At 44.8% G+C, this 26516-nt stretch overlaps 1 protein-coding gene across 1 annotated transcript in view; it reads left to right on the forward strand.

Moving 5' to 3' along the window:
- Positions 1-26516, forward strand: part of LOC139404539 (interphotoreceptor matrix proteoglycan 2-like) — a 42475-nt gene that overhangs the window by 11048 nt on the left and 4911 nt on the right. Inside the window, exons 6-15 of the mRNA XM_071147243.1 lie at positions 252-289; positions 2033-2274; positions 6766-6824; positions 8848-8868; positions 16878-17131; positions 20226-20284; positions 21523-23316; positions 23551-23805; positions 23957-24176; positions 25442-25652. Coding sequence (XP_071003344.1) covers positions 252-289; positions 2033-2274; positions 6766-6824; positions 8848-8868; positions 16878-17131; positions 20226-20284; positions 21523-23316; positions 23551-23805; positions 23957-24176; positions 25442-25652 — 3153 coding nt within the window. The remainder of the gene's footprint in view (positions 1-251; positions 290-2032; positions 2275-6765; positions 6825-8847; positions 8869-16877; positions 17132-20225; positions 20285-21522; positions 23317-23550; positions 23806-23956; positions 24177-25441; positions 25653-26516) is intronic.

Here is a 26516-nt window from a genome sequence, read left to right on the forward strand (position 1 = left end):
GCAGATACACAGTATCTACCTCTATGGCTGCAGATACACAGTATCTATCTCTATGGCTGCAGATACACAGTATCTACCTCTATGGCTGCAGATACACAGTATCTACCTCTATGGCTGCAGATACATGGTCTCTATGGCTCCACTACAAGTAGAACACCAGATAGTTTTGTGCTTCTTAACTATTATAATTTGATTTGATTGGATCTCTGAGGGAAACCTCTCAACTGTGAGTGACTGTTGTTTTTCCACAGCACCTCAACTCCAGCCACAGAACAGGAGGCTCAAGGAGGTCAGTGTCATACACACACACACCTTTTATAACTTCTTTATCCCTCCATCCTTTCTCTCTCTGTTACCTCTCTCTCCATCTCCTTCTCTCTGCTCTGTGACGTGCTCAGACCGGTAATAGCCCACTATGGCTGTCTAATCCACATTAGTAAGCAGCGCATCCACGCAGTTCACTCACACCAACCCCTCTGGCTATTGATTTCTTGCCCCACATTACAGGCTCAAGCCAAGCAATGCCTCTGACTATCGATGTGTTGTGGTGCACATAGTGCTGTGGCAGTCATGACATTTCATCAGCTGGTTATTGTCGTGCAAAAGACTGCCGGTCTCATGGTAATTTTACTTTGAATTAGCATAAACACGTCAAGCATCTCCAGTCCTCCATGCATACAACCCGCATACAAACGTCTAATATATTAATTTAATATACACCATCACAATACATCAATTATTACTTTTAGTCAGGTCTAAAGAACCATTATGAGATGAAGAAAATGTATTTCAGAAGAACAGCATATGAGTTGGCTTACTGTATGTTATCTGGCTATGCTCAGGGCCATAGGATGTAGGCTTATTAATTTAGCTGACAATATATGCTTATAAGTCCCATGCTATTATTTTATCTTATATGATTTTATAGTAAGAAGAATACAATTCAACTTAGTTGAATATAACAGAAAGGATATTTTTCCCATTCCAGAGTGAGTGTACATATGAAGTGGTTATGTTGAGGTAAAAGTGATCATTTGAAACAGGTTCTATAAGATACATTTAGAGTTATTAGGTAACTTTAGTTGTGAATGATACGAACCATAGAAATCCAAACATATATGGGCTGCATGATGCGACTATAGGCTGTTGATGATTTGAGAAAGTCACAAATAAAGCTTGTGCTCTGTTCCTTGCCTAATGCTGCACAGCTCTTCTCTCATCAAGTGATCATATTTTCACCCATCAGACTATTCTCAATTGAGTCTTGTCTTTTCTAATATGTAAAATTAGTTTAGATTTATTGATTGATTGTTTTTAATTAATCATCACCTTAGAAAGTGCTCTCCATTTCATTGTTTGGCTTTGAAACAACATCCACAATGACCATGTTTTCCACTCAGTTTCAACCTGTTGTACTTCTTCAAATTGATCATCACAGTGAGGTGAGTTTTAAAAGCATGATACTGTTTTGATGATAAGTGTTTGATGTGATTTTAGATTGATGTCAGAGTTGTTAGAGGGACAGTAGAGACCTGAGTACCAGGCCATTAGGACCCGATGGAGGGACAGTAGAGGCCTTGAGTACCAGGCCATTTGGACCTGATGGAGGGACAGTAGAGGCCTGAGTACCAGGCCATTAGGACCTGATGGAAGGACAATAGAGGCCTGAGTACCAGGCCATTAGGACCTGATGTTCATTAGTGAGTTGGTTAATACCAACACATGTCCTGAGTGCATAAGAGGAGATTACCATGAACAGTCACATGGAATTTCACTGCGGTCATGACTCTCTGTGTGGCGGCATTATGGTCACCTCAACAGCCCTAGGTACACTTACCAGGATTTGTCTAAAGAACTTACTGATCTCGGTCCCACAACTTTGTGCAGGCTTTTGTTCCAGACCATTACCAATGTACCTCAGTCGGCTAATGAACTAAATATAAAGAGCTTGATTAAGTTGAATCAGACATCAGTGTTATAAGAAAAGTGCTGCTTTCTTAAAAACACCAACCTTTCTCTCCCTAACCCCCAGAGGTCATCATAGAAGGGGCAGAGGTGGAGCTTCCCACAGAACCCACCAATGACATAGAGGTGGAGCTTCCCACAGAACCCACCAATGACATAGAGATGGAAGTGTTGGTGTGGCCTACTCGGGCCCAGTTGGAGCAGGTGGTTGAGCTGAGTATCTTGCTGAAGGGAGAGAGGTACAGCGATGCTCTAAGAGACACTGCCAGCTTCCAGTACCAGACACTCAACCAGCAGTTCATTGACAAGGTACTACTCAGAAATGTCTGTTTCCCTCTTTATCTCTCTCCTTCTCCCTACCTCATTCACTCATTCCTACTTCACATTCTTTCCTCCCAACATGATATCATAGGAAATCTTTATCCTGGCCTGTACAAAAAAGAAAAAAGAAGAGCGGTAATGTTTTGATGATGTTTTTCTCAATACATTGCAATCAATGGGAAAGAAGAGTGTCACAGGGTTGACAATTTTCTTGTTATTCTCCTCTCTCCCTCTTTCTCTCCCCTTCCCTCACTCTCCCCCTTCTCTTTCTTCCTCCTCCCCCTGCATTCTGTCTCTCCTTTCCCTGCCTCCCCTCCCTCTCATCTCTCTCTGTCCCTCCTCTCTCCCACCTCTGGCTGTATATTTACTCTTTCTCTCCCCCTTCTGCTTTCTCTCCCCCCTTCTACACCCTCTCCCTCTTTCCCCTCTCTCCTCATCCCTCACTCTCCCCCTTCTGCTTTCTCTCCCCCCTCCTACACCCTCTCCCTCTTTCCCCTCTGTCCTCGTCTCTCACTCTCCCCCTTCTGCTTTCTCTCCCCCCTCCTACACCCTCTCCCTCTTTCTCCTCTGTCCTCATCCCTCACTCTCCCCCTTCTCTCTCTCTCATCCCCCTCCATTTTCTCACAGACACAGACAGACAGGCAGACAGGCAGTTAGGCAGACAGAAAGACAGGCAGGCTGGCAGACAGTTTCAAGTTTTCAAGTCAATTGTAAAAATGTGACACAAATCCTCTTCAGAATTAATTCAAGAATTCATAAAAAGGCTCTTTGTTTCTGGATCTGCAAGACCATTGTGTCCAATGGAGGTCAAAAATGATTTTGAGTCGATTGACTTCAAATTACATATGCCGTGTCATGATGGTCCCCTGATCACAAATATGTACAATTTGGGAAGATTAAACCTTTTTAACCCGTTGAAACCACCCCTCTGATCCCCAATGAAGTACTTCCCTCTAGTCGCAGGAAGCTGAAATTCAATGTACGGCCTCCGTGGGACACTTTTTAACGATGCCCTGTGTTTCAAGACTTTACATTAAGAACTTACCATTCTACAGAGGATGGAAGACCGTGCTTTTGTGTAACTGCAGGGAGAGTGAAGGACCATGTTGAGGATTCCTTTTGCCACAGGAAGCTGAGCCTCAACATAGGGCATCCCTATAAGGTCACGATTGGATGTGTACAAGGACGGTTAGCTAGCTCAATCGCAGGCCATGGGGGCATTATGGTTATGTGAGGGCTGTAGGTAATGCTTTTCTATGGAAGAAAGGCCTTAATCTCGGTGGGACAAAGTTTTCACTGTCAAGAGTACATTTTGCATGGTAGGCTGGCGTTCATCGGGAAGCGTCTGTTGAACAAGAACTGTTCTGCCAATGTCACTCTAAAACACATTAACTCTAGACCAGTCTTCAAGTGAGACCTACCTTTCTACCATGTAGTGGGGAGAGGGGCAAATTAATTGTTAATTGATTAAGGTTAGTGTTATGTCTAGGATTGAGGCCCTAACCCTAGCTTCATGTCCACTCCACAACCTAACCCTAGCTTCATGTTCACTCCCAGTTCAACCTAACCCTAGCTTCATGTTCACTCCCAGTTCAACCTAACCCTAGCTTCATGTTCACTCCCAGTTCAACCTAACCCTAGCTTCATGTTCACTCCCAGTTCAACCTAACCCTAGCTTCATGTTCACTCCCAGTTCAACCTAACCCTAGCTTCATGTTCACTCCCAGTTCAACCTAACCCTAGCTTCATGTTCACTCCCAGTTCAACCTAACCCTAGCTTCATGTTCACTCTCATCTCAACCCTAACCCTAGCTTCATGTTCACTCCCAGTTCAACCTAAACCTAGCTTCATGTTCACTCCCAGTTCAACCCTAACCCTAGCTTCATGTTCACTCCCAGTTCAACCCTAACCCTAGCTTCATGTTCACTCCCAGTTCAACCCTAACTCTAGCTTCATGTTCACTCCCAGTTCAACCCTAGCTTCATGTTCACTCCCAGCTCAACCCTAACCCTAGCTTCATGTTCACTCCCAGTTCAACCCTAACCCTAGCTTCATGTTCACTCCCAGCTCAACCCTAGCTTCATGTTCACTCCCAGTTCAACCCTAGTTTCATGTTCACTCTCATCTCAACCCTAACCCTAGCTTCATGTTCACTCCCAGTTCAACCCTAGCTTCATGTTCACTCCCAGTTCAACCCTAATGCTAGCCATAACCCATTACTAACTTATTGTCCACGAGAGGTGGGAGGCGAGAGGTGGGAGGCGAGAGGTGGGAGGCGAGAGGAGGGAGGCGAGAGGAGGGAGGCGAGAGGAGGGAGGCGAGAGGAGGGAGGCGAGAGGAGGGAGGCGAGAGGTGGGAGGCGAGAGGTGGGAGGCGAGAGGTGAGAGGTGGGAGGCGAGAGGTGAGAGGTGGGAGGTGAGAGGTGGGAGGCGAGAGGTGGGAGGCGAGAGGTGGGAGCGAGAGGTGGGAGGCGAGAGGTGGGAGGCGAGAGGTGGGAGGCGAGAGGTGGGAGCGAGAGGTGGGAGGCGAGAGGTGGGGAGCGAGAGGAGGGAGCGAGAGGAGGGAGCGAGAGGAGGAGGCGAGAGGTGGGAGGCGAGAGGTGGGAGCGAGAGGAGGGAGGAGAGGTGGGAGGCGAGAGGAGGGAACGAGAGGTGGGAGCGAGAGCAGGGAGCGAGAGGAGGGAGCGAAAGGTGGGAGGCGAGAGGTGGGAGCGAGAGGTGGGAGGCGAGAGGAGGGAGGCAAGAGGAGGGGGGAAAGAAGGAAGGAGATAAAATGGGGAGAAGGGAGAGAGGGGAGACAGAGGGAGAGAGGGTGAAGTTGGGAGGGGGGAAAGAGAGAGAGGGAGGAGAAAGAGGGAGGTAGAGAGCGAGAGAGGAGCGTCATGTCTCTGAAGTCTTTCTCTGTGCGTCCATATTGTGATGTTCATCTTTCCTCATTGAATGCAAGGTATTCACTTAGACATCAACCATCTGACATTCATCTTTTCCCACTGACTGTAATGTATTGATAAACATCAACCCTGTGACAATCATCTATTCCAATTGACAGCAATGTATTGATAAAAACTTTAGCTGCATTTGACCTTTTTTGTAAAGAATGTGCCAGAATGAGGTTTTAAGGCTGCTAATGGGCTGTTCCTTTCTCTTTCAGCGTTCCTTCTCTCATTTCTCCACTTCACTTCTTTACAGTACTCCTCTTATGTCTTCCACTTTTTCCTTCTCCTTTCTCACTATCCTTTCATCTCGCTCCTCCTGTCATCTGTATCTCCTCTAAATCTTCTCTCTAATCCTCCCTCAACCTTTTCTACTCTCTCCATCCCCTTTGTCCTCTTCTGGCATCTCCTAATTCATCACTTTGTTTGTAGGCTCTGAGGCTATAGTTATTCATTTTTCATTTAAACACACACAGTCAGGGCAGAACCTACACAGTTTGAAATTCCCTTCATTTGACTGTTGGTATTGTACACTAGGCATACTCTGTGTGAAAAGATGCTGAAAGTTAGAGTTAATGAGTCTACTGGAATAGAGAAAGCAGGACACACACACTCACTCACACACAGATAACTTTCCTCCACCATCAAGGCTTTTTGACTGACAACAAATAGGTCAGACATTTTACTGCTGCTGGGAAAATAATATGTTTTTGACTCTCCCCTGGAAGCCGTTAATGTACTCATTATTACTCTGTCCATAGCCCGCGGGAAGTAGTTTGACGGGTGGGGTGCTGACAATTTGTTGTTGTCATGGAGGGACAGCGCTGCACAGTGCAGCGCCTTCAGCACCCCGAATTCCCACGGCTATGACTCTGTATTAAACTTGGATCATTCTGTGTATGGAAAGGGGAGGGAGATAGACAATGAAGGAAGGAGAGAGACGGGAGGAGGAGAGGGACGGACATGTTCGGAAAAACACAATCTGACAATTAAAGAAGTCGGCTGTGTTGCCAAGTGTGTCAGAATAATAGTGATTGCAAAAGCAGGGTATTTGCCACATTGATTGGGAAAGGTAGGAGAGGGTGTAATGGCAGGGTTGTTGGCACACTGAAACGTAATTCAACTTTGTCACTGAGGAGGTGTCCCACAATGCTGGGTCCATGAGTCAGCAAAACCATGGTTCTCTTCACAAAACACTCACTAGCATCCAGCAACAAGGTTCAATCAGAGGTCTGAGTGAGTAGTCACTAGATGGCCATGCTACAAATCAAATCAAACCAAATTGTATTGGTCACATATTTAGCAGATGTTATTGTGGTTGTAGTGAAATGCTTGAGTTCCTAGCTCCAACAGTGCAGGAATATCTAACAATTCACAACAATACACACAAATCTAAAAGTAAAAGAATGCAATTAAAGTAAAATAACAGAATTAAAGAGCTATAAAATAATGGTTAAATAAAATAAATAAAGAAAAAAGAGGACATAAACTAGCAATATCCTCAGAATTAACTGTTGAACTCAAGGTGACCTCGTTGTGTTTGCAGATAGAAGATGCTCTGTGGGGACTGCCAGGCTTGAAGAGTGTGACTGTGCTGGAGTTCAGGTCAGTCTCTACTGTAGTGGCGTATTTGCCTGGTCCTGGTCACATTAGGATGTGATTTAGTTTAGCCAACTCCCTTAGCTATCATTGGAATGCTATACTGGACATATGAATGGCATGACAGCAATAATCTGAAGAGTTGGATAAAACACACACATCTGTGTGGTGTAGGCCATTGATTTGATACACTGACCTGACCTTCTCACCTGATCTTTGTCAAACGTCATTTCTTTAGATAAAGTGTGTTTAGTTGTCCCCCACCATGAAATTGGGGAGGGGACCGTGGATCGGTCTCCGTTCCATCTGTCCGTCCATTATTCACACGCGATATGTCATACATGACTGGCCCGATTTTGACGACATTGAATGATGTGTCTTGTCATAGAGATCCAGTATTTACAAAGCAAGAGGAATAACTGGGCCCAAAATCTGTCTTCTACAGCAGGTGGCGTTATTTCTTTGGCACATGACTTGGAGTAGCCTACAGGGAGTGGATTATCTCAGGAGACTGGCTGGCCTGGCAACATCTGCCGAGCTCACCGGGCCAGTTAATCAAGTTTTCATATGGTTCGCTTGGGTCAGGAGCCTACATGTTAAAACTCCAACACAACAACAAAACATTTATTGGTATTTAATCCAGATTTTTGTTATCAACCAGCATTCGGTTTCCAAGCGGAAGTAAGTATGTCAAAACCTTCCCTCTCAGTCTCGAGTAAAGCCTGTCGGAGGCGGGAAGCGTATCGACTCAGAGTTGAACATCGGCACTCGCATTCAAAAGTCCTCCACCTGCTTTAGTCTTTTTTCATATCAGACACAGAAAGATTTACACAGGCCGACACTATGGAGCTGCTTGCTTGTCAAGACATAAACATTATTTACACAAGTCTCTTGTTGGTTAAATACAAAGGGCTGAGTAATACTATTATGTAGTCTAGGCCTATATAATTATTTAGAAACCAGATGAATTCCTGAAGCTGTTCATGAGCTATGTTGTTTATTTATCAGCTTAATATAACCTGTCTGGTAGCAAGTGTGTGCAACTCCGCACACTGCTGATTGGTGCAAGGGAAGAAATGGGTTCTAATAAGCTCAGTCGCTGCACAATATTCCCAAATGCAATCTTGGGAAAATACAACCGTTTTTGACTGCAATTATTGAAAAGAGCAGGGTCCCAGCTTTTCAGTTCTGTGTGATTTATTCCTCAACTCAAATTGTTGTGTAATTGTCAGCGTTTTACAATCTTGAGTGTCTGGCATTACAATTAAAGTAATGAATGGAGGGAAGCGCATCAGCCATTCGAATGCATAAACGGTAGGGCTATAGAGAACACAGGAGGTTGGTGGCATCTTAGTTGTGGAGTACGGGTCATATTATTGGCTGGAGTTTAAAGATTCGAATGGTATTAAATACATCAAACACATGGTTTCCTGTGTTTGATCCTATTCCATTTACTCCATTTCAGTCTTTATTATGAGCCCGTCCTCCCTTGATAGAGTACCACAGTATGAGTTATAATACCCATAAAATCCAGAGGTCAAACAGGGAGTCATATTTAGAGTCTGTGATCTATTTTTATTTATTTAATTTTGTGTATTTTACTTCCTTTTCTATCTTGTCTCATCGCTGTAACTCCCCAACGGGCTCGGAAGGCGAAGGTCGAGTCATGTGTCCTCCGAAACATGACCTGCAAAACCACACTTCTTAACACCCGCCCGCTTAACCCGGAAACCAGCCGCACATGAAACACTGTTCACCTGACGACTGGCGTCAGCCTGCAGGCGCACAGCCCACCACAAGGAGTAACTAGAGCGCGATGAGCCAAGTAAAGCCCCCCGGCCAAAGCCTCCCCTAACCCGTATGACACTGGGCCAATTGTGCACCGCCCTATGGGACTCCCGATCACGGCCGGTTGTAATGCCCGGGATCGAACCCAAGTCTGTAGTTACACCTCTAGCACTGCGATGCAGTGTTTTAGACCGCTGCTCCACTCGGGACGCCTGAGATCTAGTTTTTTATTTGTTTTCAGGTTTCAGAAGGATGCCCAAGGGTGAGTATAGACCCTTACCTGTAGTCCTGGATGTGTATAGCCAGTAGGCTAGTAATCTGACCCTAGATCTGTGGTTAAGGATAACCTAGTCTTGAGTGTTTGTGTGTGTGTCCATACTTGCGAACATAAGCAACTATTTCCATTTAAACAGATTCTCTGGCACAAAATGCATATCAGCCAATTCAATTAGTTGATTTACTTGCAGGCAACAGAAAGCTAAATTGAAGCTGTTTCCATCAGATAACATGGCACACATCAGCCATATGCTAACCTCAACAGGTGGCACTGATCACAAATTCTTCATAAGCCTATCAAAGATCTTAGACTTTGTATCCACCAACCAATGGCATTTCTTGAAATAAGTCAACCCTAGCCACTACAGGGATATTTAAAACCTAAAAATTCAAGGTTTATTTTTGTTTCGTTGGTCTGTGACAAAATGTTGTGTGCCAATATTGCATTGATGCATCCTTGACTAGGCTACTAGCTACTACTCACATTTTTTCAAATATGACAAAATCCTACTTGTTTATCTGTTTCACACACATCCATGTGCTTTTATGGAAAAAAACATGTACGTTTAACATTCATTTAAAAAACAAAGAGCCTTATGGATTTGTCAAACAACAGTCATCTAGACCAGAGGGTTCTCACACTTTTACCACATCTATTTCTATGTGCACAGGCACTGTTCATGACACAAACTGTTCACACCCCTCTTGTTGGTGGAGAAAATTGTGCAGGTTTTAAGCTTATTTCCTGCAATTCTACACATTTTGGCATGGGGTGCAAAGAACATTTAGCCGTTTTAAAGCTAAATGTATTGCAATTCTATACATTTTGGCATGTCTAATTTGTGATGTGATTTTTCAGTTACCAAATAATTACAAAAATATCTATCTACTAAAAAAACATTAGCTGACATGGGCTAGTTGATCAGGACATTTCTGACAAGTTATAAATAGCTCTCTAAGCTATGCAATGACTAACATGACAAGAGGGCCTGATGATGCACTACCCTGATGATACACAAGGTGCATTCTTGTGCACCTTGTGTATCCAATTGGTAGTTACAGTCTTGTCTCATCGCTGCAACTCCTGTATGGACTCGGGAGAGGCGAAGGTCGATAGCCTCTGAAACACAACCCAACCAAGCCGTACTGCTTCTTGACACAATGCCCACTTAACCCGGAAGCCAGCCGCACCAATGTGTCGGAGGAAACACTGTGCACGTGGCAACCGTGTCAGCGTGCACTGCTGCCCAGCCAGCCACAGGAGTCGCTAGTGAACAATGGGACAAGGACATCCCTGCCAGCCAAACCCTCCCCTAACCCGGACGACACTGGGCCAATTGTGCGCCGCCCCATTAGTCTCCCGGTCGCGGCCGGCTGCGACAGAACCTGAACTCAAACCCAGAATCTCTAGTGGTACAGCTAGCACTGCGATGCAGTGCCTTAGACCACTGCGCCACTCAGGAGGCCCGCAAGAGTAAGTTTAAAGCCAGACGGAGTTCCTTTATAAAAGGTAGAAAAGGTGTACACGTCCATGTAATATTGCTTATTAATAATATTATTAGCTTATCGAATAAAAACGTGTTTGTCACATGCTTCGTAAACGACAGTGAAATGCTTACTCATGGGTCATTTTCCAACAATGCAGAGATAAAGATAAAGAAGATCAAATAGAAATAGTGACACGAGGAATAAATGCATACTGAATATTGAATAACAATAACGAGTAAAAAATAACATGGCTATACACAGGAAATACCAGTACCGAGTCAATGTGCAGGGGTACGAGGTAATTGAGGTAGCTATGTATGCATAGCTGAGGGTAAAGTGACTAGGCAACAGGATAGATAAGACTGAGCAGTAGCAGGAGTGTATGTGGAGCAGTAGCAGGAGTGCATGTGGAGCAGTAGCAGGAGTGTATGTGGAGCAGTAGCAGGAGTGCATGTGGAGCAGTAGCAGGAGTGCATGTGGAGCAGTAGCAGGAGTGTATGTGGAGCAGTAGCAGGAGTGTATGTGGAGCAGTAGCAGGAGTGTATGTGGAGCAGTAGCAGGAGTGCATGTGGAGCAGTAGCAGGAGTGTATGTGGAGCAGTAGCAGGAGTGCATGTGGAGCAGTAGCAGGAGTGTATGTGGAGCAGTAGCAGGAGTGTATGTGGAGCGGTAGCAGGAGTGTATGTGGAGCGGTAGCAGGAGTGCATGTGGAGCAGTAGCAGGAGTGTATGTGGAGCAGTAGCAGGAGTGCATGTGGAGCAGTAGCAGGAGTGTATGTGGAGCAGTAGCAGGAGTGTATGTGGAGCAGTAGCAGGAGTGTATGTGGAGCAGTAGCAGGAGTGCATGTGGAGCAGTAGCAGGAGTGTATGTGGAGCAGTAGCAGGAGTGCATGTGGAGCAGTAGCAGGAGTGTATGTGGAGCAGTAGCAGGAGTGTATGTGGAGCAGTAGCAGGAGTGTATGTGGAGCAGTAGCAGGAGTGTATGTGGAGCAGTAGCAGGAGTGTATGTGGAGCAGTAGCAGGAGTGCATGTGGAGCAGTAGCAGGAGTGCATGTGGAGCAGTAGCAGGAGTGCATGTGGAGCAGTAGCAGGAGTGCATGTGGAGCAGTAGCAGGAGTGCATGTGGAGCAGTAGCAGGAGTGCATGTGGAGCAGTAGCAGGAGTGCATGTGGAGCAGTAGCAGCAGCGTATGTGGAGCAGTAGCAGGAGTGTATGTGGAGCAGTAGCAGGAGTGCATGTGGAGCAGTAGCAGGAGTGCATGTGGAGCAGTAGCAGGAGTGCATGTGGAGCAGTAGCAGGAGTGCATGTGGAGCAGTAGCAGGAGTGCATGTGGAGCAGTAGCAGCAGCGTATGTGGTGAGTGCGAAAATGTGTGTGTGTGTGTGACATCAGTATGCTTGTGTGCGCATGTTATGTGTGTGTGTGTGGTTGTATGTAGTGTGTGTGTGGTAGTATGTAGTGTGTGTGTGTATATGGGTGTTGTGGTCAAAGTGTAAGTATGTGTGAGTGTGGGTAGTGTCCAGTGTTTGTGCATAGAGTCGGTGCGAGAGAGTTAGTAAAAAAGGTAAATGCAGGCAATTCGGGTAGCCATTTGATGAGTTATTTAGCAGTGTTGTTGAGCAGCCTTATGTCTTGGGTGTAGCTGTTCAAAGGTCCTGTTGTTTCCAGACTTGGTGCCCTGGAACTGTTTGCTATATGGTAGCAGAGAGAACAGACTATTGCTTGGGTGGCTGGAGTCTTTGACAATTTGATGCCAAGGCAGCAGCTACTCTTCCTGGGGTCCAGCAAAATTAAGGCAATTGTACAATTTTAGAAACATTACAATACATTCACAACAGATTTCACAACACATTAATAAGTGTGTGCCCTCAGGCCCCTACTCTACTACCACATATCTGCAACACAAAATCCATGTGTACATGTGTGTATAGTGTATATGCTATCGTGTGTGTGTATGCATGTGTCTGTGCTTATGTTTGGGTTGCTTCACAGTCCCTCTGTTCCATAAGGTGTATTTATATCTGTTTTTTTTTAATCAAATTTTATTTTACTGCATGCATTAGTTACATGATATGGAATAGAGTTCCATGTAGTCATGGCTCAATGTAGTACTGTGCACCTCCCATAGTCTGTTCTGGACTTGGGGACTGTGAAGAGACCTCTGGTGGCATGTCTTGTGGGGTATGCACGGATGTCTGAGCTGTGTGCCAATAGTTCAAACAGACAGCTTGGTGCATTCAACATGTCAATACCTCTCACAAATACGAGTACTTCCTCTCTTCCACTTTGAGCCAGGAGAGAGTGAAATGCATATTATTAATGTTAGCTCTCTGTGTACATCTAAGGAACAGCCGTGCTGCCCTGTTTTCTGAGCCAATTGAAGTCCCACTTGGTGGCACGTGACCACACGACAGAACAGTAGTCCAGGAGCGACAAAACTAGGACCTACTTTGTTGATAATGCTGTTAAAAAGGCAGAGTAGTGCTTTATTATGGACAAACTTCTCCCCATCTTAGCTACTGTTGTATTTGGACCATGACAGTTTACAATCCAAACTTACTCCAAGCAGTTTAGTCACTTGCTCAATTTCCACATTATTCATTACAATATTTGGTTGAGGCTTAGGGTTTAATGAATGATTTGTCTCAAATGCAATGCTTTAATTTTTTAAATATTTGGGAATAACTAATTCCTTGCCACCCATTCTGAAACTAACTGCTTTACTCAAAGACAGTGGCATGTCGTTAGTCAAGATTGAAAAAAGTAAGGGGCCTAGACACCTGCCCTGGGGAATTCCTGATTCTACCTGGATTATGTTGGATAGGCTTCCATTAAAGAATACCCTCTGTGTTATGTAAGACAAGTACAGTAACTCTTTATCCAGAATATAGTAGGGGGTGTAAAGCCATGACACATACGTTTTTCCATCAGCAGACTATGATCGATAATGTCGAAAGCCGCACTGAAGTTTAACAAAACAGCCCCTACAATTTTTTTAGCATCAATTTCTCTCAGCCAATCATCAGCCATTTGTGTAAGTGCTGTGCTTGTTGAATGTCCTTTCCTATAAGTGTGCTGAAAGTTTGTCAATTTGTTTACTGTAAAATAGCACTGTATCTGGTCAAACCTTTTTCCAAAAGTTTACTAAGCATTGGTAACAGGCTGATTGGTCAGCTATTTGAGTCAGTAAAGGGGGCTTTACTATTCTTAGGTAGGGGAATGACTTTTTGCTTCCCTCCAGGCCTGAAGGCACACACTTTCTAGTAGGCTTAAATTGAAGATATGGCAAATAGGAGTGCCAATATCATCCGCTATTATCCTCAGTAATCTTCCAACCAAGTTGTCAGACCCCGGTGGCTTGTCATTGTTGATAGACAACAATACTTTTTTCACCTCTTCCACACTCACTTTACAGAATTCAAAATTACAATGCTTGTCTTTCATAATTTGGTCAGATATACTTGGATGTGTAGTGTCAGCATTTGTTGCTGGCATGTCATGCCTAAGTTTGCTAATCTTACCAATGAACACAATCATTAAAGTAGTTGGCAATATCAGTGGGTTTTGTGATGAATGAGCATTCTGATTCAATAAATAATAAAAATGTCCTTTTTACCCAAAATGTTATTTAAGGTGCTCCTAAGCTTTTTACTATTATTCTTTGTCATTTTCATTTGTTTCATAGTGTAGTTTCTTCTTCTTTTTATTCAGTTTAGTCACATGATTTCTCAATTTGCAGAACATTTGCAAATCAGTTGTGCAGCCAGAATGATTTGCCATTTATTTTGCCTCATCCCTCTCTAACATACAATTTTTCAATTCCTCATCAATCCACAGGGATGTAACTGTTTTTCTTAATTTTCTTAATGTGTGCATGCTTATTAGTAACTGTGAAAAGCAATTTCGTAAATGTGGTAAGTGTAGCGTCTGGTTGCTTCTCATTACACACCACAGACCAACACACATTCTTTACATCAACAACATAGGAATCCCTACTACATTTATTCTATGAACTCTTATACACTATATTAGGCCCAGCCTTTGTAACTTTGGTTTTCCTAGATATGGCTACTATATTGTGATCCCTACATCTAATGGCTCTGGATACTGCTTTCAAAGCTAATTTCTGCAGCATTAATAAAGATGTGATCAATACATGTTGATGATTTCATTCCTGTGCTGTTTGTAACTACCCTGGTAGGTTGACTGATAGCCTGGTTGCAAGCACTAGTTAAATAAGCTTTCTCTTAAGTGGGCAGCCTGATGAAAGCCAGTCAATATTTAAATCACCCAGAAAATATATCTATCTGTTGATGTCACATACATTATCAAGCATTTCACACGTTATCCAGATACGGACTGTTAGCACTTGGTCTATAGCAGCTTCTCACCAGAATGGGCTGTAGCTGAGGCAGATGAACCTGTAGTCATATTATTTCAACAGTAATTAACATGATATCCTCTCTAAGATTTTGTTTTTTGTAAGCAGGAAGCAGAAAGATAGAGTTATGGATTGATTTGCCAAAAGGAGGGCGGGGCAGAGCCTTGTGTGTGGAATAAGTGTGGTCTAGAGGTGACATGCTGGTAAAAACGAGCTAAAAAGGATTTCAATTTCCCTGCTTTAAAATCACTGGCCACGAGAAACGCAATAGCAGTGTGCAAGGCTGAAGAAAGAGAGAGATTTTAAATGGCTGATACTCATTTTGTGCCAGAGAACCTATTTAAATTTGTGTGTGTATGTGTGTGTGTCTGAGGGTCATGTGAGATCCATGCTGGCTTTATCTGTAAGTGTGCGTAGGTTCGTGTGAAGTTGTGATGATACCCGTAGACTTCCAGTCATTGGCTCGCCAAACTACCTCTAACTTCCTTCATACTGGACACAGAGACATAAACATGGTATCCATGAGTTCATCTGACTCTGGGGAAGTAGATAAAGGGCCTCATTGTTAAAATCCCAAAGTATTAGTGTTAGGGTGGTCGCTCACCTGGTAAGAAGGATAAGGGCGTGGCTTGACAATGAACCAGCTGCTTCTTAACCCCAAACCAGGAGAGGAGCTAATCTATGGCGCTTTATGCCTGCTACCTAACCCCAACCCAGGAGAGGAGCTCATCTATGGCGCTTTATGGCTGCTACCTAACCCCAACCCAGGAGAGGAGCTCATCTCTGAGGCTTTATGCCTGCTACCTAACCCCAACCCAGGAGAGGAGCTCATCTCTGAGGCTTTATGCCCACTGCAATCAGCTTCCTGGCCTGTCACTGTCAACAGTTGGGACAGACAGGTATGGAGAGATACGCACACACGCACAAGTCATGCAGCAGTCCTCTGCTCATGCAATTACGTGGGACTTTACTAAGAAAAGCCTTGCTCTCTTCTGAGTGGTCATTCCAGATTCCCAGGTCAGCAGCGCTACAGCGTGGATCTGACCGGAGCTCCGCAGTAGGGCCAGCATCAGAAGAGTATAAAAGAACATCAACTAGTTTCAAGTGTCATTAAACACTTGTGAAAATGTTCGTACCGTTTTCCCAGTGTGAGCTGTCAGCAGGAAAACTGGGATCTGGGATGTGGTGGTGCAGTGGGCCGATTACAGGCATGTGCCTCATACTGGGCCAAGCCAAGCCTGCTGAGAGATCTAGGTCACAGGGAGAAGAGAAGGCCATATGAAGTCTGATAGATGGCTTTTTCCACACAGTCAGGTTCCACATCAAGAGTCTGTTGTGGGGTGTTTGTCGTGTTTATGACCATATTGATCACTCGGGTGGCTGGGCTGGTTGGATGGAAGTCATGGAAGTTATAGATGATGCTCCAGACGGGTGTAAATCTATCACACTACCATCTATCATTTCAGAATAGTCCAAAAAAGTACTGTGTTTGGAACTCTACTCTTCTCAGGGTAACTGTTTTCCTGTTAGAGACTCTGATTCTAGCTAATCATATTATATACAGTAGATTCATAAACGGATCAATAAAATGATGTATCAATTGATAGTGAAATTTGATTGGTTTTCCATGGGTGTATGGGTGGATAGATGTTGATGGTGGAGGAATGGATGGCTATACACTACCTTTCAAAAGCTTGGGGTCACTTAAACATTTCCTTGTTTTTGTCCATTTAAAATAACATCAAATTGATCAGATCAATTAGCCTTTTAAAATGATAAACTTGGATTAGCTAACACAACGTGCCATTGGAACACAGGAGTGGTGGTTGCTGATAATGGGCCTCTGTACGCCTATGTAGATATTCCATTAGAAATCAGCCGTTTCCAGCTACAATAGTCATTTACAACATTAACAATGTCTACACTGTATTTCCGATCAATTTGATGTTATTTTAATGGACACTAAATGTGCTTTTCTTTCAAAAACAAGGAAATGTCTAAGTGACCCCAAGCTTTTCAACGGTGGTGTATATTTATTTGATTGCTAGATTGATATATTGATAGATTGATTGACAGATCAACTGACAGATTAACTGACTGATGTATCTGTACATGTATTGCCTGTGCAGGTTGGATGGCGTAGTGGTGGTCTATGCGGTGACGGTGGAGGTGGAAGGGGAGGGGGTGAGCAGTGAGCAGTTGGACTACCTGACCCTGCAGTCCAACCTGGTGGAGAACTCCTACAGAGAGCTGAAGGAGAGGCCCACAGTGGTCTACAACATCACTGACTTCAGGAACAACATCACTGAGCCCCTGCTAAATGACAACATCATCAGAGACATAACCCTGGCCCGGGACCCTGACTTACTGCAACTAGAGAGTGGTAAGACACACAGCACTACCCAACACTGCCGTGCAATACACTGTCTATACACTACCATACACAGTAAAACGACTATACACAGTACTCTGGCACTGTAGCCAGACTAACTATGAGTGGTAAAATATACATTATGAACCAGGTGGTTTGAGCCCTGAATCCTGATTCGCTGAATGCCGTGATATATTTAAGTGAGAATGCCCAAGATGCTGGTGTTTGGAGGATATATTGGTGTTGTTAGACCCGAGACAAAGCCAATATATATCCTCCAAACATCGGCTTCAAGGGCATTATCACTTTTAACGTGTTACCAACCTATTCAAATAATGATTTAAATATTTTCATTAAAAACGTTATTTTTATGAATTTTTCTAACTAGTTCATCCTTCAAGGAGATATACTCCCGACACAAATCTAGGGTTACTATCCAAACTGGCTGGTCGTTCGTTCTATCGGTTCGGTTGTCAGAGACGTGACCCAGTCGTTAAGTCTTTTTGTTCTAAATCTATGGATGCGACACAGTCATTCGTTCTAAATGTTCCATTGCCATTAAGCTGGCAACATTCTTACCCCTTGCTTGCTAGCTGGCCAACTTTGGCAAACACAGTCACCTCAAACGAAGTGGTGTTGAAGGGCCAGTAGGAGGCACCCTTTCCTCTGGTCTAAAAAACATCCCATTGCCCTCTGTAGGGTGCCGTCTTTCGAATGGGATGTTAAACGGGTGTCCTGACTCTCTGTGGTCAGTAAAAGATCCCATGGCACTTATCATAAGAGTAGTGGTGTTAACCCCAGTGTCCTGGCTAAATTCCCAATCTGGCCCTCATACCATCATGGTCACCTAATCACCTGCTTCCAATTGGCTCATTCATCACCCCTCCTCTCCCCTGTAACTATTCCACAGGTCTTTGCTGTAAATGAGAATGTGTTCTCAGTGAACTTACCTGGTAAAATAAGGGTAAAATAAAAACATGTAAAACAGTGGAGCCATAGTAACAGCAAAGTAGCTTTGCGTTTAAGATGTTTTCTAGTGATTTTTTGGGATTCATTCATAACAATGAGCTAATGACATGCGATTTCACCTGGCATAGAAAATCTTCTCTCTCGCCAGGCCACTGTTCATTGAACACATTTTTTGTATTTTGGTATTTTATCAGGAGTGGTAAGACATACAGCACTACCAAACACTACTGTACAATACACTGTATATATACACTACCATACACAGCAAAACCACTATAATGAACTGTTGCGATAGCAGCAGTTACACTTCCTGGGATCCACACAGAACATGAAACATGACATAATACAGAACATCAATAGACAAGAACAGCGCAAGGACAGAACTGAAGCTGTAATGACAGCAAACTATCTGCATTTCATATATTTAATTTTTATATATCCATAAAAATAATGCTGATAAATGATTTTGACTGGCTGAGAAAAGCTGCCAGCCTGTCTGTCTCATCCTGACTCCCGACACGTTCATTACCATAGGACAGCTGAAGATTGAATTTCAATGTTGAAACAATGTTGCAAATGTCTGAGAGACAGACAGCAAGGTTATTACAAATCTCCGCTGTTGAAAACCAAATGCTGGTCTAAAAGAAATACAAGATAATGTATAGATGCTTTTTTCAGTGTAGATCTAGTTTATAAATTGCCTGGCTGGGCTGACGAGACAGTGGATTGTGCAGTCAGATGGAACAGAGTAAATAGGCATTTCAACGCCATAGATTTAGCCTGAGCAAACTTGTGGAATAGACACCGCCTGGAATGCGGTTTTAATCAATCAGCATCCAGGATTAGACCCACCCGTTGTATAACAGACCGTATACCATGGGTATGACAAACCATGGGTATGTCACTGGCTCTCTGGGGCCTCATTTCCTTCATTCTATTCAACAGCGCTTTGTCTTACACAGTGTTTTGTGGTGATTTCTGTCCAGAAGTGGGTCCTTTTTGATGGACAAATAACAGACTCCTCGTTTATTGGGACTATGATTTTACTTTGCAACAGTTAAATCTAGCTCATTAAACAGTCTTTGATAGAAGTGAGACAACTGGATCTGAAAAATCAGAGCCCTTACCTCTCTCTCTCTCTCTCCCTCTACTTCATCTATTATTTTTGCTGGGTTCCAGTGCTTCAGTTACACACACACACACACACACACACACACACACACACACACACACACACACACACACACACTAGATTTAGCTAGCCAGTAAGTAGGTTAGCTCTAACTCCTGGCAGGGTTTTGTCCAGCGAATGGAACACGTTCTATGGTAATGATGATAATACCATCTCCCTGGTCTATTGGAATTCTCCCTGACAGTGTTGTAAAAGAGTTGCTGTCATTAGTTTACTGTGTTTCCCTGAAGATGGATGCCGTCTGACGGCCTGATTCATTATGTGCCGAGACATCTGATATGAGGGGTAAATAATGTCAGATGCCTGCCTGGCACAGTGTGTGGTGACTTACAGGCACTGCTTGGTTCCAAGCTGTCGCCACCAGGCTCCAGTCCCAGGCTCCAGGCCTGATGGTAAATGCAGTAATGGTCTTGGCCCATAGTGGCAGGTATAGGGGCTAGATCTCTAGGGTGATTAGTAGTAGGTGATTAGTTTCCCCTTAGGTAAACACATAGTCGGCACCACCGCTGTCAGGACTGGGGAGAGGACAAATGGATTATACAGAAAAGATGGAGAGTGTTTAAACGTCATTCCTCCAGTACATTATTAGAGAAAGTTTGACTTATTATGCAGTTAAGTTTGGTTTCCAACTGCCATCTTTGTTGGGTGCATGGACTCAAGTGTGGGAAGGGAAAGGGGATACGTAGTCAGTTACATAACTGAATGCATTCAACTGAAATGTGTCTTCCGCATTTAACACAACCCCTCTCAATCAGTGGACATCATGGGCGCCCAGGGAGCAGTTGTTGAACCAACAACCCTTCGGTTACTGGCCCAACGCTCTTAGCCACTAGGCTACCTCCCTCCGCTATAGGGAAGAACCTGTTGTTGTTTTAATGATCAGGTTTGATTGATTAGGCCTCCCTATGAGTCACAGTATTGACTCTGTTCTCTTTGACTCTACAGTGTCCAGTGTTCCTGAGTCCATCGAGTCCACGGCTGGAATTACCAAGGATGACTGCTTGGTAAGTCAGCCTTTGACCCTTGACCTCCAGTTGGTCCAGAGGTTATTTCTGGGAAACAGTGAGAGGCAGAATCTTATATGGCTGTGATGATGTATGCTGTCCTGTTAACCAGGACTCTCCTGTCTAGTGGTGAGACATCTGCTAGGTGGTGTTAACCAGGACTCTCCTGCCTAGTGGTGAGACATCTGCTAGGTGGTGTTAACCAGGACTCTCCTGCCTAGTGGTGAGACAGCTGCTAGGTGGTGTTAACCAGGACTCTCCTGTCTAGTGGTGAGACAGCTGCTAGGTGGTGTTAACCAGGACTCTCCTGTCTAGTGGTGAGACAGCTACTAGGTGGTGTTAACCAGGACTCTCCTGTCTAGTGGTGAGACAGCTGCTAGGTGGTGTTAACCAGGACTCTCCTGTCTAGTGGTGAGACAGCTGCTAGGTGGTGTTAACCAGGACTCTCCTGTCTAGTGGTGAGACAGCTGCTAGGTGGTGTTAACCAGGGCTCTCCTGGAAGTAAGGGATGAGGTGAAGGCTTTGAGGATTAGATTGGCTCTTGATATAATAATCCACTACTATTCTGGGGCTAGAGAGTTACAGCGAGAGAGAGAGAGAGAGGGGGAGGGAGAGAGAGCGAGAGAGGGAGGGAGGTTATCACTCAGTTTGTGAATGCAGGACCCTATGATCTTTGTGGATTCTGCCAGTAGACTAGCAGCTGTATTGTGATAAACAGAGCAGGGAGCTCCAGTCTTGGTCTTGGACAGTAACTGGGTCTGCTGGTTTACTTGCCTGCTAAGGCCCTACATGATTAATTGGAGTAATTACATGGACTGGAAGAGGTTGGCAAACTACCAGTCAGTAACTGGCATTTACAGCCAACTACACATAACAGAAGCACTAGGCATCGAGCTGCCCAGAAACAGACTACAATATCTTAGACTAGAGTTCTCTCTATCAGACAGAAGCTGCCTTTTCCAATTCAAGTTTTATCAGGTAGTGTTATGCCTTGGAGTAGCTGTCACACCATGTAGGTAGATTAAACTTAATAACAATATGCAAAGGATGTATATGTAAGTAAATCCTTTTTGTCAGTCATTAAGGCATGGAAACCTATAATTCCTAATTTTGATTTTAATAGTATGGAGTTCAGGGTTGGGGTCAATTCCATGTCCTGAATTGACTGAAATGGAATGGAACTCCAACCTAATTGTGTGACAGTTTAGGTTATAATGTGTTTCTCCTCTAATGTCCAGGAGGAAATCTTGGCTACTGAGATGACCCCAGATGCCTCTGAGGTTGAAGCTGAGGATGTGGCGACGGGGGAGAATGATGTCATCGTTCTGGAGGAGAGCGTGACCCTCCCCCCTGAGCCAGAGGTGACCATCGATGACACGGGGATGGAGGAGGAGGGTCTGCTGTTGGGGAACACTGTGGCTATAGAGAGCCCTCCCCCGGAGCTCCTCCCTGCAGACCCTGTCTCCCCCGAGCAGCCAGAAGGCACTACGCTCCCCAAGCCTCCTCTGGAGATAGAGGCCTCTGGGTCAGGTGTTGATAGACTTGAGGACCTGCCCTTCCAGCCCGAGGAAGAAGAAGAGCCATCCCCAGCTGCAGAAGAGGAACATACCATAGAAGAAGAGGTAGTTTTGGAAAAGGTGATCATAGAGGAAGAGATCTTAACAGAGGAAACAGAATCGGAGGTCCCTGAGGAAGAGCAGGTAGAGGAGGAAGCAGTGGAGGTCCCTGAGGAAGAGGAGGTAAAGGAGGAAGCAATGGAGGTCCCTGAGGAAGAGGAGGTAAAGGAGGAAGCAATGGAGGTCCCTGGGGAAGAGGAGGAAGTAGTGGAGGTCCCTGAGGAAGAGGTGGTAGAAGAGGAAGTAGTGGAGGTCCCTGAGGAAGAGGTGGTAGAGGAGGAAGCAGTGGAGGTCCCTGAGGAAGAGGAGGTAGAGGAGGAAGTAGTGGAGGTCCCTGAGGAAGAGGAGGAAGCAGTGGAGGTTCCTGAGGAAGAGGAGGTAGAGGAGGAAGCAGTGGAGGTCCCTGAGGAAGAGGAGGAAGCAGTGGAGGTCCCTGAGGAAGAGGAGGAAGCAGTGGAGGTCTCTGATGAAGAGGAGGTAGAGGAGGAAGTAGTGGAGGTCCCTGAGGAAGAGGTGGTAGAGGAAGCAGCAGTGGAGGTCCCTGAGGAGGAGGAGGTAGAGGAGGAAGCAGTGGAGGTCCCTGAGGAAGAGGAGGAAGCAGTGGAGGTCCCTGAGGAAGAGGAGGAAGCAGTGGAGGTCTCTGAGGAAGAGGAGGAAGCAGTGGAGGTCCCTGAGGAAGAGGAGGAAGCAGTGGAGGTCTCTGAGGAAGAGGAGGTAGAGGAGGAAGCAGTGGAAGTCCCTGAGGAAGAAGAGGTAGAGGAGGAAGTAGTGGAGGTCTCTGATACTGCAGAGGTTCTAGAAGAAGCTGAACCCTCAGAAAACCTTGAGTATTACATCCTAGAGACAGAGACCATAGAAGAGTTGGAGGAAGTGAACCCTGCCTTTGTCCCTGTGGAAACGATGGATAATCCCGAGCCAGCGGAGAGCCTTAATGTCCCCGAGAATGCCATGGAGACTGTACCCCCAGATGAGCCTGAAGAAGAGGCTAACGAGGTGTTGGGTCATCCAGAAATATCAGGATATGGAGAGGAAGTTAAGAGCTTAGAGGAGGGACCAATCACCGAGGAGCCAGTAACTGGAGAGGATGCCTTGGAGGTGGAGGAAGAGGTGGCAAAAGAAGAAGTGGTGATGGAACTTCTGGACATGACTGAGACCTCGGTGGAGGACCTGGTAGAAGATGAGGTTATGTTGGTCGACGAGGCTGTTCCAGAGGCAGTTTACCCTAACACTCTTTCTGCAGAGAAGGAGTCGCCCTTCACCCAAGTCTCTGATGCCATAGTAGAAGAAGAGGCAACAGAGGCCACAGGCCTAGACACAGCCCAAGAACCGGAGGCAGAAGCAGAGGACCAGGGAGTCACCCCAGCTCTCACACCTGCCAAGTATTTCCCTGACCCAGACATTTCCATCACTCTGGAGGTAATAAAAAATGATGGAGAGATGATGGTTGTAATGGACATTAGTCAGGACCCTGAGTTTTTCCTGTCTGAGTGACCATGTAACCTGACTAGGAAAAACTCCCCTTGTTATGGTACTTTACTTTGTCTATTCATCTGTTAGTGCAGACATTTCCTTGTTGTATCATAAAAGCTACCAAATGTTGTTCCACATTGACCAATTGCACCATGAATTGTTTCATGTCTGTTAAACCAGCTGCAGACGATCGACCCTGTGACAGACTATGACCTGGTCTCCTTCGGTGGCACCAACCAAACAGAGGAGGGAAGCAGCGGGTACCCCTCTGGAGGGGTACATGGTGTGGACCACAGCGTTGCCATGCCAATCAACCCTGGGCGGGCGCTGATGGTGTTCTTCAGTCTGAGGGTAACCAACATGAAGTTCTCAGATGACCTCTTCAATAAGAGCTCCCCGGAATACAAGGCCCTGGAACAAAGGTTCATAGAGCTGGTGAGCTATTCATTTTAAGCCTTTATTCCCCCTTTCCCCCTGTAGACAATTAGAAATAGATGTTTTACTTGGTGTGATACTATATGTAGATGGTGCGCTCTCTCTGTATCTCTCTCTCTCCATCCCTCCGTCCCTCCCTGCCCCCCTCTAGCTGCTCCCTTACCTCCAGTCCAACCTTAGTAACTTCCAGAACCTGGAGATCCTGAACTTCCGGAACGGGAGTATTGTGGTCAACAGCCGGATGAAGTTCGGGAAGCCGGTGCCTCGCGGCGTCAACAACGCAGTCTACCTGATCCTGGAAGACTTCGCTAACACAGCCTACAAGACCATGAACCTGGCCATCGACAAGTACTCACTGGACGTAGAGTCAGGTAAGCTTGACAACTACCACATATTTCACCAGAGACACAACGGAGGGTTCCTAATTATTCCTAGGCACTCCTCCCTTTGGTTTTGGGGAGTTCAAATGCATTAAAATGTGCATATCCACATGGATTGTCAGTTAATAGCATGGCACATGGATTGTCAGTTAAAAGCATGGCACATGGATTGTCAGTTAAAAGCATGGCACATGGATTGTCAGTTAAAAGCATGGCACATTGATTGTCAGTTATAAGCATGGTAGATGGATACATTTTGGCATGAAAGCTCTCTCCAGGGAGGTTCTAATCTAGACTGAAGACAAAGAAAATGAATCACTTTTCAAAATCAGAGACTGCGGGTATCTTTGTGTGTGTGTGTGTGTGTGTGTGTGTGTGTGTGTGTGTGTGTGTGTGTGTGTGTGTGTGTGTGTGTGTGTGTGTGTGTGTGTGTGTGTGTGTGTGTGTGTGTGTGTGTGTGTGTTAGGTGTTAAATGTCTCGGGCATTCTCAGGCGTTCCTTCCATTACTCAATGTCTTGGTCACACTGATTGTGTAACTACAGCAAGATAATCCATATCCCACTGTGGAATAGCAAACTGTGAGAAGACATCCACTTCCTCTTCCCTCCCGTTGGACATTTGTATCTTCTTTGGTGATACTTGTTATTGGCATCATGAGGTGAAGTTATGTTAAGTTATACAGTATATTACATTAAATTAAGTTTATGAAGGTATTGAACATATTACTTATGCATCAATATACCATCCTGTAATACATTTGTATGTGTGTAATCCCTTCCTCTTTCTCCTAGAGGCTCAGAGACTAGCGGGACTGTTTGACTGTATGTGACAGTGACGGTGTGTTTGTTTGTGGTTGTGACAGTATGGGATCATATGAGGCCTTAGATAATATCTGACTGATGACTGTTTTTTGTCTCATCGTGACAGATGAGCCGTCATAATCTGTCTGAGCCAATCACAACAAAAATAGCTAAATCTTATTATGATTATATCCCGACATGACGTTTCTAGGATTATATTATGTTCTTATAATAACCTTTTACCTCTACTAATTGTTATATCCCCCTGTTCTAATGCAAGGAGAAACTATGCAGTATATACTGTATTCTATGACTCAGGACTAAACTTCAAATTAATATCCAGAGCAATTCAAAATAATGTATTTGAATTGGAACTGGTGAACTGGATTTATCCAATGTGCACTTATCAGGAGTTGACTGTATCTACCCTAACACTTCCTGTGTGTTGTTGCCAGGTGACCAGGCGAACCAGTGTAAGTTCCAGGCGTGTAATGAGTTTGCACAGTGTTCTGTGAACCGCTGGTCTGGCGAGGCGGAGTGTGTGTGTAACGCTGGATACTTCAGTGTGGACGGACTGCCCTGTCAGAGCATCTGTGACCTACAGACAGACTTCTGTATGAATGATGGGAAGTGTGACATCATACCTGGACAGGGGGCCATCTGCAGGTAGGTGTGTGTGTGTGTGTGGGGGGGGGGCACTGATCCCACTCTTTATTCAATTACAATACATTTCCATATTGTAAAGCAGACTCTGACATACTGACATAATGAACACACTCACATTCATTTACACACACAGTGTGCATAAACATATTTGTGTGCCAACATGAGTGTGAACCCTCTGTTTCACACCCACCATCACAAGTTCACACACCCTCTATGGAACGTTTCATTTCCAGTTCACACACCCTCTATGGAACGTTTCATTTCCAGTTCACACACCCTCTATGGAACGTTTCATTTCCAGTTCACACTCCCTCTATGGAACGTTTCATTTCCAGTTCACACACCCTCTATGGAACGTTTCATTTCCAGTTCACACACCCTCGATGGAACGTTTCATTTCCAGTTCACACACCCTCTATGGAACGTTTCATTTCCAGTTCACACACCCTCTATGGAACGTTTCATTTCCAGTTCACACACCCTCGATGGAACGTTTCATTTCCAGTTCACACACCCTCTATGGAACGTTTCATTTCCAGTTCACACACCCTCGATGGAACATTTCATTTCCAGTTCACACACCCTCTATGGAACGTTTCATTTCCAGTTCACACACCCTCTATGGAACGTTTCATTTCCAGTTCACACACCCTCTATGGAACGTTTCATTTCCAGTTCACACACCCTCTATGGAACGTTTCATTTCCAGTTCACACACCCTCTATGGAACGCTTCATTTCCGGTTCACACACCCTCTATGGAACGTTTCATTTGGAACGTTTCATTTCCAGTTCACACACCCTCGATGGAACGTTTCATTTCCAGTTCACACACCCTCTATGGAACGTTTCATTTCCAGTTCAC

The sequence above is a fragment of the Oncorhynchus clarkii genome, chromosome 3 (genome assembly GCF_045791955.1).
Source record: "Oncorhynchus clarkii lewisi isolate Uvic-CL-2024 chromosome 3, UVic_Ocla_1.0, whole genome shotgun sequence".
NCBI lineage: Eukaryota > Metazoa > Chordata > Actinopteri > Salmoniformes > Salmonidae > Oncorhynchus > Oncorhynchus clarkii.